At 36.3% G+C, this 12,128-nt stretch overlaps 1 protein-coding gene across 4 annotated transcripts in view; it reads left to right on the top strand.

The window, feature by feature from the left end:
* Window positions 1–12,128, top strand: part of PAPOLA (poly(A) polymerase alpha) — a 44,865-nt gene that overhangs the window by 674 nt on the left and 32,063 nt on the right. For all 4 annotated transcript variants that reach the window (XM_027637649.1, XM_027637647.1, XM_027637645.1 and 1 more), the window contains exons 2-5: window positions 8,294–8,464; window positions 9,074–9,140; window positions 10,447–10,528; window positions 10,996–11,105. In XM_027637649.1, coding sequence (XP_027493450.1) covers window positions 8,294–8,464; window positions 9,074–9,140; window positions 10,447–10,528; window positions 10,996–11,105 — 430 coding nt within the window. The remainder of the gene's footprint in view (window positions 1–8,293; window positions 8,465–9,073; window positions 9,141–10,446; window positions 10,529–10,995; window positions 11,106–12,128) is intronic.

The raw sequence follows: 12,128 nt of genomic DNA, 5'->3' as shown, positions 1-12,128 counted from the left end.
CTCGCCCTGCCCGCCGGGGGTGAAGCGCTTTTTCTCCTGAGAACCCCGGCGAAGCCTCTTCCCCCGCGGCCGCGCGGGCGGTTTTTCCCCGCTCCGGGGGGCAGCAGAGCCCGAGCCGCGGGTTCCAGCGGGCGCCCCGAGCGCATCCGGCTGCCCTTGGAACCCCCCCCTCCCGGCGGGGCCGGGCAGCGCCCCCGGCCGGCAGCGCGGGCAGTGGGGCCGTGTGTCCCCCCCATCCCTGCCGGGAACCCGGGGGCTCGTGCTTTGGACCTGCCGTGCCGTGACCCTGCCCGCAGTCAGGAATGACCAAGTGTGGCATTATTCATTTCAGTTTGTTCGCAGATTTCTATCAATCCCATGCTCTGCGTTTTTTTTTTTCCTCTTCCTTTTTTTATTTAGCTTGCTGACGTTTTGATGACTCCTGTTTGAGACGACAAAACTTTCAGCTCCTCACTTCTCTAGTTCATAATCTTATTATTTTATTACTCTAAAAATCGAGGGAACCAGTGATGTGTAGGTGGACAAGTGACTTTTAAGAATAAAGCATATTTATATGCTAGGTTCAGTTGGTCTGTTTGTTTTTTATTGAAGGAAGAAAAGGGATTATTCAGTATTTTTTTCACTGTTATTGCTTGGGTTTATTCACTGTTGTTTTAAATATGTAAACTTTAGGTGAAGGATAGCCATGCTTGCCTGTTGTGGTTGTTTAATTCAGTCTGCAGTACTGCAAAGTTAGTCATGGGGTGGATAACACAGTAGAAACTTACCCGAAAGAGTTTGTGGCAGGGAAAACAAGGTGGGTGAATCCAGGAAGGCAAATGATTATGCCAAATGGGTTCTAATACTGGTATAATGAAGCTGCAACGTCCTTATACCTATCAGTTTTGCACATGTTCATTATAGCAATGAAAACTTACCAGAAATCAGCTTTGAAGTTGGCTAGGCTTTTCAGCCTCAGGAAAATGGGAGGGTGTTTATTCTGCTTGCTTTCATTCTTATTTTGTTGTGACTACATAAATTCCGAATGCTTAGTAACAACATTTAAAAGCTTGGGCTACTTGTATGAATTCTAGTAATAGCAATCTTCAACTTTGAAAAGTTTAGACTGACTTGATAATTTTTCCTGATGTAGGTGTTTATGATACTTTAACTAGAAACTCTTAAATAAGATTACATAGTTATATTTGCACCAATATATTGCTATTTTCAGTATAAGCATCACTTGGCAACTTAACTAGTACAGGAGGGTTATTGTAGTTAGCAGAAGTGAAGCTTTCTCAGTTTATGCATTTGTTCAGTCATTTATATGTTTGAAATTATTGACTTCGTGTCGGTCAGTCAGGACTTCAAAGCGAGCATTTTAATGCCAATAAATTGAAAGGCTAGTAATGTTGATTCCTCAGTTTATGAAGTGATACCACTGACTTAAGTTTAGAGGGGGGAAGAAAAAAGGCATCTCAGGAAGTTCCTTTTCTGTATAAGTCTTTCCAGTTGATGCTTTCATGCTTCTGGATGATAATCCTTTAGAGTGAGTGTGGAACAACCCTGTGTTCCTGCCCAACTTTCAAGATGACCAAATATCCTGACCCCCCCCGCAGCCTTTTCTGGTTGTGTTTTTTTTTGGCTGACCTTTAAATACATCCTTTAAACTTCATTTTCAGGGGTGGTGTTTGCAATTAACAGGCCTAGGCAGAACCGATTTCCCATACAACCAGAGATTGTTCTTATTCTTGACTTGAAAGTCCAGAGTTCCCCAAGGTTACAGCAGTGTTGATACCATGTGTGTATCTGTGCTTATTAGCAGTATGGTACAAAGCTATAAACCCCAAATTCTTTATGTACCTGGCACATCAGTAGTAAGAGAGCAAACTGGGGTTCTGCTGATGCTGATAGCAGGCATTTGCAGAAGCCTTTTAATGTTTAAAAAAATACTAAATTTATCCTAGAAACTTATGTGACTCTTTGTTACAATTGTCATGTGTGAAGAGGTAGCAGCTGCATAAGCAAAAAGTCTTTAACTTTCAGTTGTTAAAAAAAGCTGTTTAGAAACAAAAGGACTACTTCCACTGTCATAAAGATACATTTTAGCCAACAGTTAGGTACTGAATATTCCCGTGTGTTATCTGAAATGTAAGATTCTAGGCAAAAATGAAGCTCACTTGAGCTGTTCATATGTTTTGGTCGGGTCTGGAGTTTATGCAGAAAGATTACTGACTCAGTGGAGCTGCAGCTACGTTTGTATGAATGATGATGTAGTTTTCTTATGTAACCTGGGCCTTTCTGACCCTCCAAATAGAGAAAAAGCACCATGAATCTGTTTCTTGGTAAGCTACTGAACTTCTGTGTCTGCTGAAATCATTGCAAAACACTTTTGTTCTGTTTTTTTCTGTAACCAAAAGTGGCAAACTGCATTGGGTCATGTATCTGAACATTTAAAAGTGCTATAAGCACTCCAGATTTTAAGTATTTTTAGTATTGGTAACTTCTGTATTAGAGTTTTGGAATCTCATCAGTAATTATTCCTTCCAGTCTTTATTGTAGACAGTCGACCTTATTCTCACTTCTGAAGTAAGACTCTTTGTATTTTCTTTCACTGAACTTTGCTTTAGACATATACAAAGTCATTTTCTTGACTTCTAATTAGTGACTGTCACCTTGCATGCCAAAAGTACAGCACTATATTTACAATGGTTTGTGCTGGTTGGGAGTGGATAGTGTGTTTCTGAACAGAGAGCTCAGATTTTCATAGGCTGTTAGGAAGGGAATTAAATTGTTGTTAACATTGCAAAACATAGGACTAACTTTGGAAGAATAGTTACCTTAATATAAAGTGATAGCTTTCTTAATAGAGAAACAATTAATATAAAAATTATACTGAGGATTAATTTGTTAAATGCAGACGAGAAGAACTAGGTGGCAAGGATATGTGGGTTTGCAATAGCTTTCAGTCTTCTAAAAAAAGACTGAGTTTATACCTGTTGATATAGAGGTACTGCAGAGAACTTGGAACCCCAGTTATTTTGGGCAGAGCAGATTTCACCGCTGAGACAAATTAATCTCTCATGGTGAAACGCTTTGTGGTATCCTAGTTCTTGGTTTTATACTTCTTGTTATCGATTTCTTAAGCTGCTACCTTTTGAGTTTTTTGTCTCCAGAATAGGAAGAAAAATAATTTTGGTTCAAGTGCTGCCTGTACAGTTCAGTAGCACTTTGTTTTCTTAAAACTTGAGAAACTTCTCTTGAAATTGGCATTTGTAAGAGTGTTGTGGATGGGTTTGTGTTTAGACATGCTGCCTTCACTATTCCCTGCAAACAGAAGAGTCAGGGAGCTCAGGAGAGAGTCCAAGGTTAGCAGAATGTGTATGAATGATCTTCCTTTTGCCATAGGTGAGTCTCTTTTGTAGATTAGTTGCCTGTTGTTGCTCCAATACCTGTATTCAAATCAGTTTTGTGTGTCTTGAACATCTCATACTGACGGTTGAAAACTTAATTCATGGTCTAAATGTTCCAGTGGCCTTCTGCTAGATATTAAAACTTTAATTTGGGAGGGACAGCTGGATTGCCTTAACCACTTAAAATATATATTCCCCAGTACCTGATTTGTACAGACTTCACTAAGGTTTCCTGCCTAGATTTTTGAAACTCTGGGTAGAGTGGTGGTGTGAGCATTAAACTAGAAATTTCAGTCTGAAATTGCCACTCAGTTGTTGTTGGAGGAAACTTTAAAAGAAGCAAACAAACCCCTTCAACAGACTTTATCTGAAATTGGACACAGTGGAGCTTGAGCCCTGTGAATTTAGTTACAGCTGATTAACCAGATGGTGTGATGACCAGTATTGCTTTGAGAATCTGACTTTGGTGTCTTACATCAGTACATAAGAAGGAATAAATTTTACTGAGGTAATCAGTAGAGGCAAATAAAGAAGCGAGGATAGTCACTGAGATTCCTTAAATTGTGTATTTTGTTTTAGTATCTGAACAAGTTTGAAAATTCAGTGGGATTTAAACTGTTACAATTTGCTCAGTATTATGCCATGTGTTTTTAAGATTTCTGTTGTTTGTGTTGTCTTTTATTTTTGGGAAGTATCCCAAATTTCAGGAGCATGACCTTTAGGTAGCGTGGTGGTGATTGCAACTGTATTTTGCTTGTGATAAGAAATGTAAAATCTTAAATAACACGATAAAAATGTTACCATTAGAACTACCATTAGGTAGAATACTGGGAGTGAAGAGGAACAAGGGCTTAGTAAGACAGAGATTTTCATGTGGGTAGGAGTTGGGTTAAATACAAAACATTCTTGACAAAGAAGTTCGTGACAGGATTGTAGTTTCTTCTGAGAATGGAGCAGGGTTCCAGTGTTGCAAAGAAAGCAGTAGTACAGAACTTAGAGTTTGTATCCAACTCTTAGCTATATATAGGACAGTGTTACATAGATATACCTGTATTTGCTCTATGTTCTGTTTCCGTGTGTGTTCAGGCTATAACCTGATCTTTAGAAGATGCATTGTAAACTCTCCCTCTACCTTAGAAAAATGTGCACTCACTTCCATTTAAAGGAATTTAAAGGTGTATGCTCTCGAAACTATAAACCTCTTACAAGCTTTATTTGTAGGTTTTTTTTGCTTCCTCTTTTTAAAATGGGTTTTAGCAGTTCAGTATTGCCAGGGTCTGCTCTTTTTAATTTGGTAGTTATTGACAACGATTTAAGAAGGTATGGCCTACCAAAACTTTGCACTGTGAAGAAAAAGTTGTTCAGCTGTACTGCTGTCAGCTGAGCACAAACTAGAGCTTTGTGTCTGTTTGTGGTTTTATATGGGGGAAAAGTATAAGTGCATTTCTTAGAGGTGAGATTAATTAATATTTGAAGTGAAATATGGGATCATAACACTTTAGAGCTAATCCACTGTAGCTGCTGCCCAAGTTACAGATGGTTTAAATTGTCAGTGTATGTTCTTCAAAAATCCAGGTTAAACCAGAGCTACAACAATGTGGTTGACTAGAAACAAATAAACCAAAAAGCCCCAAACTGTGTCTTAATTTTCTTTGTGATCTTAAAAGAAAAGATTTTTTTTTTTTGTTTGAGTTTTCTGTTACTGTTTTATTTTGTTTTTTAGAAACAGAAACAAGCCCGAAACATGCTTTTTCAGGCTTTCAGTTGTGTGAGACCTTGACATGTCTGCCAAATCTGCTTCTGCTGTTGTCAAGATTGAGTAGCTGGAATAGGATTTCCAGTTGCTGTTTAATACTTTGTTTTTCATTAATGCTTAACTTCAGTGACTAGCAGATGTGACACACCGTCAAGGTATTGACCCCCCAACAAGGCCTAAATATCTCTAATCCTCTTGGACACAAGGTTAGCTCTGATACTTCCCTGTCTTTTCACTTTCTTGATTTGAATAAATTCAGTAGTTTAAGCTCTTCTCTGGACATGTCACAGATTAAAACTAGAATGTCCATAAGTCTTACCAAGAGGAAAGATGTTGGAATATGAGTGTGATCTTCATGGTTTTAGGAAAAAGTAGAAGACGAGTCTGGAAGTGTTGATCATTAGGATTTTCTGGCTAAAATGTAACATGTAAATACAGCATTAAAGTTAAAATAATGGGCACTTAGAACTTTATTTCTCGGAGGTAATTTACTTTAAAAAGCAGCTAGCAAATGTTTTACTTGAAGTTTCTTGATTTTGTGGGAGGTAGGGGCAGGGAGAGGATAAACCTTTACTTTTTTGTTTATAGTAACTTTCATGACTTGCTGTCTTTTTAGTAAGCGTGGATTACCTAACACAGTTACTTTATTTAATCCTTAATTGACTTTAACAAACTCTTGCCATACCATTTTTTCTGTCATTTTCCAAAGGACCTTTTCTGATATCCTTTGGTGTGCTACAGAAACCTTAGACTAGTCTTAACTTCAGCAGGTGTAAACAATTGATCTTGTATTTAAATGTTTTTGTCTGGAAATAATCTGTATTCTCTTCAGTATTAATATGTGTTAAAATGTAAGCTTTGTCAGGCCCCCTGCAGCAGTAACACCTTCTTGAAGGTAGCTGTTTGGAGAAGTGTTACATACTATCCCAGAGAAAATGTTCTTACTGACTCAAACACAGGTGAAACACTTGTTTTAGGAAATTCCTGGGCTGTTGACAACAATCTTATTCCATTATTATAAAAGTAAATGTAAGAACTGTAGCTGTTTTTATGTTACAATTCCCAAAGATGTATATCTGGTGATTGATTTAATTGGTTGTTTAAAGCTGTTGTTTGGTGAACAAAGTTTGTCTGTGCCCTTGGCCAGCTCTGGTGGTCCTGCAGGAGTTTAAGTCATGGCAGTGTGGTGTTTTGCAAAGGCAGAGCTGCACCTTGCACTCCCAGGGTTCTGTGTACACCTGATCAGGGAAGAGATCTGCTGTTTGGTTGGCTTTTATGTACTGTAATTTTCTAGGCAAGGTGAAAGATTATTTTTAAATTATTAGTTCTTGAATTGGTGAATTATGGCCCTTACAAGCAGGTGGAAGACAGAGGCCGTTGTCAACGTTGTGGACTTCAGGAGTCAGCTGCATAGAATCTGGTTTTGAGTGACACTGAGTCTTTTTTAAAATCTAGTAACAGGGTCTGCCAGACTGTTTTACCAGCCTTTGTAATGAAGTCCAATATCTGTTCAATTGGATACAATTTCTTGCTATGAATGTGTAAAAATTGCAGTCAGACCATAAGGAAATTGTTACACAGAGCTAAAATACCGATTGCTTTATATCAGTGCCTTAAAAACCTGTAAAAGTAAACTGAAAAATCTTAAAAGCAAATTTATTTTTTCATATTAGCAGTTGGCAAAAGGGGAGAAATTGTAGTTCAAATGTAACTGCTTGCTTTGTGGTATAAGTAAAAATATTCAAGATACCCAAAGGATGTTTATATACTGAGACCTTTTGTTTTCAGACTGCTTTTTTTAGAGACAGCTAAGTGGCTGAAGCTACTATTTGTGTTGACATTCCTAAAATTTTTTTAAGAGAAAAAAATGTTTTAGTGGCTTCCTTTGTCCTTAATTTGACATACTGTTTTATATAATTAATCTGAACAGCTTTTTTAAAAAATGTTTTCATTGATACCTTAAGTTGTAGGGTCTGTATGATTTGTTCAGCTGCTATCAAATTCTTTATTAGGTGATTAAAAGCTCATAGCTGAAGGAAGCAATATCAAATAATGTTCCCAGGCATTACCTCACTCCCCATGATTACTTTTTTTTTAATGTACACTTTTTAAGCATATTTTTCCTCATGTGTTGTGTTTTTTTTGCTAATGAGCGAAGAGGCAGATGTGCTACAACTTGCTTTGTGAGAAACTTGCATTGTGACTGAATTTTTGATTGCAAACAAACTATAGTACTTAGATTCATTTTAGAGTGGATTTAACTTATGACTATGTTTTGTTGTTTCCCAGAAATTTTAAGTTTAGGTGTCTTTTTTAAATACTTAGTCTTTATGGAAATGCATAATGAAATCTCGAGGAGATGATGGTGACAAATTGTCAAAGTGAAGTTGTACTGTAGTTTTTCCACATGTAATACATAGTTAGCCTGATCAAAATATTTCTCATTATGTATGAAAGAAATCTTATACAATACTTGTAAACACAAAGGACTGATTACAGCAATATGCAGAGGAATGTTATCCCTCCCTAGAGTGGGACTTCCTCTTACTCTGTCAGTTTGACTTTTTGACATGAAGGGTTCTCTTTGCTTCAGACTTAATGAAAGTTGAAGAAACCTAAACTGATGATAAAACTTTTGCCCAAGTAGAATGAAAAATAAAAATCCAGAAAAAAAAAGTTAATACATAATGTGAATTAAAAAATAGCCTTCACCCAGCCCTCCATGAAGCAAGGCTCTGTGTAATAGTGCCAACATAGGCTGAGCTGACGTGGTTTGTCCAGCTGACCAAGTTATGGTAGCCAGCAGAGAAGTCAGCTTAAAACCAATGTATGATGCTGATGGGCTCAAAATATACTAAAGCCTCCTTAGTTAGGTGAATGTTTTGAGAGTGTGAAGTCAGCTGATGTAAAAGAAAATGACTCATAGCAACTTGTATCAGTATTAATAGTTGGAGTCAGGTAATTCTGTTGGTGTCCTTAATAGCACAGATTTAACACAGATTGATTTAGGATGTGAATGTTAACACTAGGCTTAACTTTTTTTTTTTGTAGTATCTATCTCTTGTCTGTTACTCTGATGAGAAAAAGTAAATTAATTTTTTTTTGTTTGTTTCTGTCAGTAACTTTATTTAATTGCCTTTATTAGTCCCGTTACAACCCAGGGATCACAAACACAGCAACTACAGAAGCATTATGGCATTACCTCACCTATCAGTTTAGCTGCCCCCAAGGAGTTTGACTGCATGCTTACCCAGAAATTAATTGAAACCCTAAAACCTTATGGCGTATTTGAAGAGGAAGAAGAGCTGCAACGCAGGTGAGTAAACACTTAACAGTGTTTTTTCCCTATCTTGAGGTACATGTGGTTGACTACTGAACCCCAAGTGTGTTTGGGTTCTTTCAAATGCTTTCTTGAAAGCCTAGTGGAATTGTAAGCTCTTTTTCTCACCTTAAGAGGAATACCTCAAAACACAGAAGAGAATTAAATTGACTGTTAAATTTTAGAGGCTGGCTTGCATGTTTCCCCCATCATCACTGTTTGGTGGACCTTATCCTTATTAAGCGTTCCAGAGTTTGTTTTTTTTTCCCTTGCAGTACTGCTTCTCACTGTTCTTTTAGATGTATGTCTTATATGAATTAAAGTTTTATTTTGAAAATGAGTAGAATTCATATATCTAAAATGTGTGTATGCCTTGCATGCTTGCATTTTTTTTCTGAGCTTAAATCACTTGAATATTTTTAGGGAGGGGGGAATATAATGGGACTGTTCTAAAAGGGACTTTGTTTCTACATATATATAAAAAGATCTGTAATTAGATCAGCAGTGTTATTGTAGTTGACTTACTGTGTAATGATGATCAAGGTCTTAAAATACTACTAGTTTCATCTGAGTTCATGACCTGTGATTCTGGTATTTTATCAATAGGATTCTGATTTTGGGAAAATTAAATAACTTGGTAAAAGAATGGATACGGGAAATCAGTGAAAGCAAGGTATGGATGTATTTTACATGGAATTGCTTGTATTGTGATTCTATGACTGCTCTAGGAAGATAATTCTAAAATATGTTCCTAGTCTAAAAGGGGTGAACCTTAGACTTGGGGTTGAAAACAAATACCATCTTTGTGTAGATTCTTTTGTTACCAGGCAGCATCATCCCTTAGAAGCAGAACCTTGTCAAAGGAAGAAACTGATAGATGTAACTTGACTTTCTGTCAAAATTCATGCATATAGTACTGTATTAATTATGTGCTTAAATTGTTTGGCTTTGTGAGACAGTACTGGATCTTAAAATGTACTTCTTGCATCTTTATGGTCTGTGGTTGCTTTCTTTAATGTGAATCCTCTAATGTTCCTTTCGTAGACTGATAATGCTGTTAGTGTTTTTGCCAGGTTATAGTAACCCCCGCCCCCCCCCCCCCCCATTTTTTTTAAATGATTATAGGCTTGCAAAAAAGTGTCTTTTTTTAGGAATAAAAGCCTAAATTTTAAAGCAATTTTGCTCTGAGTATACTTGGGATTTAATTTATTCTGTACACTTCTGAACACGATTACAGGCAGGAACAACCCTGCTATATTAGTCTTGATCCTTGAAAACAAAATAGTGACTTACTTTGTTACTGGTGTAAAATTGGAAGTTACTTAAATTAATCAATATACATTGCAAAATACAATTTTCGATTTATTTTATCTTCCGCTGTGTTACCATTCATGTAGGGTCTCAGATTGTAGCATTGTATCCTGTTATGAAAGGATAACTCTCTTTGCCCACAGTACTGTGGATTCAACAAGTTTTTATAGATGATACAAATCTAACAACTTTAATAGATGTACCTGAACAATCTGAACATAAAATAAATATCTCTCCAAAACACAAATTTTTATTTAAAGACTATGTATAGTATGGGTGTCTCTGGAAGTAACTTAATAAACACTGATATTATACACAGTATTTTTGTGTTGCTCTGAATTGGAATCCATCATCAATTTCTGAGTCAATCTAAAATGCCTCAGTGCAACAAAATGTGTTTGACCTCTGTAATGTTATAAAGCTATTGCACCTGAAGTGTAGAATCAATAGAACAATTACGAGGTTTAAGGCAGTAATATGTAATGTAGTTGAGATGCTACAAGTAGTTCCCAAGTGGCAAACATACCTCAGTCCTTTCTGTAAATACTTATTTCAGTGGTTGAACAGCGTAAATTTTGTGGAATATTTTTCCTCTTGTTTTAAAATAAATTGTGTGTGTTGTTACAACTTGTTAAAGTAAAATAATCAATCTTATTTCCTCTGTTTAGAATCTTCCACAGTCTGTAATAGAAAACGTTGGAGGAAAAATTTTTACATTTGGATCCTATAGATTAGGGGTTCATACAAAAGGTAACATTTACTTTTATGATAAAAATCCGTGTGTTTGAGCTAATCACTGATCTTGCTGTCTTTTGAGGTGGTGTTAAAGTTCTTCATTTTTTTGGTCAACCATATGGTCTTCATTATAAATAAAAGAAATATATTCCTATATTATGTTTTTATCATGGATTGAGAAACAGACAAAAAATTTGGAAATTATTTAAAAATAGAGGAAGTTTTATACTTAGATTCTTATGTTTTGTTCTTTGAAAATTACTACAAATGTTCCACAATTGAAATGAGTGTATGTGTGTGTTCAGTATGTTTAATTGCCGTAAACTTTTTTCATTTGACTTAGCATTTCCAAAGAAAAAACATTCCACATGATAAGAAAAAAAATATTCTTGTTTAATTTAAAGAAAAGAAAATTGTCTATTGGTGGCATTCCATGCATGTGAAGTGTTGAGTAATTTACTTCTGCTAATTAACAATTTCAGGTGCTGATATTGATGCCCTGTGTGTTGCACCAAGACATGTTGAAAGAAGTGATTTTTTCACATCATTTTATGAAAAACTAAAACAGCAAGAAGAAGTGAAAGATCTGAGGGTATGTGAAATGTCTGGTACAGCTCACTCACCTGAGGATTCGGAAAAGTGAATAGTGATGCATTAAATAAGTATCTATAACTTTAGTATTAAGGCTTGCAGTGGATTTTTACTTCACCTGCAGCAAAACCTATCACCAGAGCTGAAATAGAGATTCTTCCAAATATTCTCTGCTCCCACTTAATGGTGACACTTATTTAAAAATCTGGATGGCAGAACCATTTCCTAGTATGTGTGTTGGTATGGCAAAATTTCTACTTACTTTCTAGCAGCAGGCATGTACCAATGTAAATGTTTGACTGAAAAGGATCAGGACCAAACTTGTGTGTGTTTAATGAAGGTTTTATGCTGCTTTCTTATGATTTCGTGCTCATATAACCGGTTACACTGGTTGATATTAATTAAACCTTTTATATTGGCTGTGCATTTGAAAAGGGAAGTTGTATTTTTAGTGTGTCTCATTATTAGATGCTTGTGCAAGATTTTTAGTGTGTAAAAATGAAGATATCCTTTGTAGTAGTGGAAGACAGTAGTATACACAGTATTTTGTTTCTGTTATATCTAAATGACAAGCCTTGCTAGGCGAACTGGTGGGAGCTTTAATCGTCTCAATATCGACTCAGAGTAAATTTTTGGTGCTGCAATTCTTTTTTTATAGATGAAGATAGTTGCTGGCAAGTCTTTGTTTTTAGTCCTGCTCTCATAAAATAAACAGAACTGTGTCTGCAACATTCTTCCACTCTATGCATCCTGTAGTTGGTAACTACCAGGGTAGTGCAAACATCTGCTGGTAATACTATATGCAGTGAAACAACTGTTTTGAATGCTTTATTATCTGAACACTTCTAGTAATCTTTAAATCCACATGCTATAATTGAGAGGATTCAGATTTTCAGATTTCCATTCAACTTTGCTGTAAACTCTTAACTCCAGGTGATGTAGTTGATTTGGCAGCAAGGTATGTATGCTGTTCAGTGTAGCCCTGCAGTGATGCAAATAACTTTTAGGTTGGGGAGTCAACACT

The sequence above is a fragment of the Corapipo altera genome, unplaced genomic scaffold (assembly GCF_003945725.1).
Source record: "Corapipo altera isolate COAL_440 unplaced genomic scaffold, ASM394572v1 23, whole genome shotgun sequence".
NCBI classification, from domain to species: Eukaryota; Metazoa; Chordata; class Aves; order Passeriformes; family Pipridae; genus Corapipo; species Corapipo altera.
Note: the sequence above shows the minus strand (reverse complement) of the source record. Positions and strands in the feature narration are given on the sequence as shown.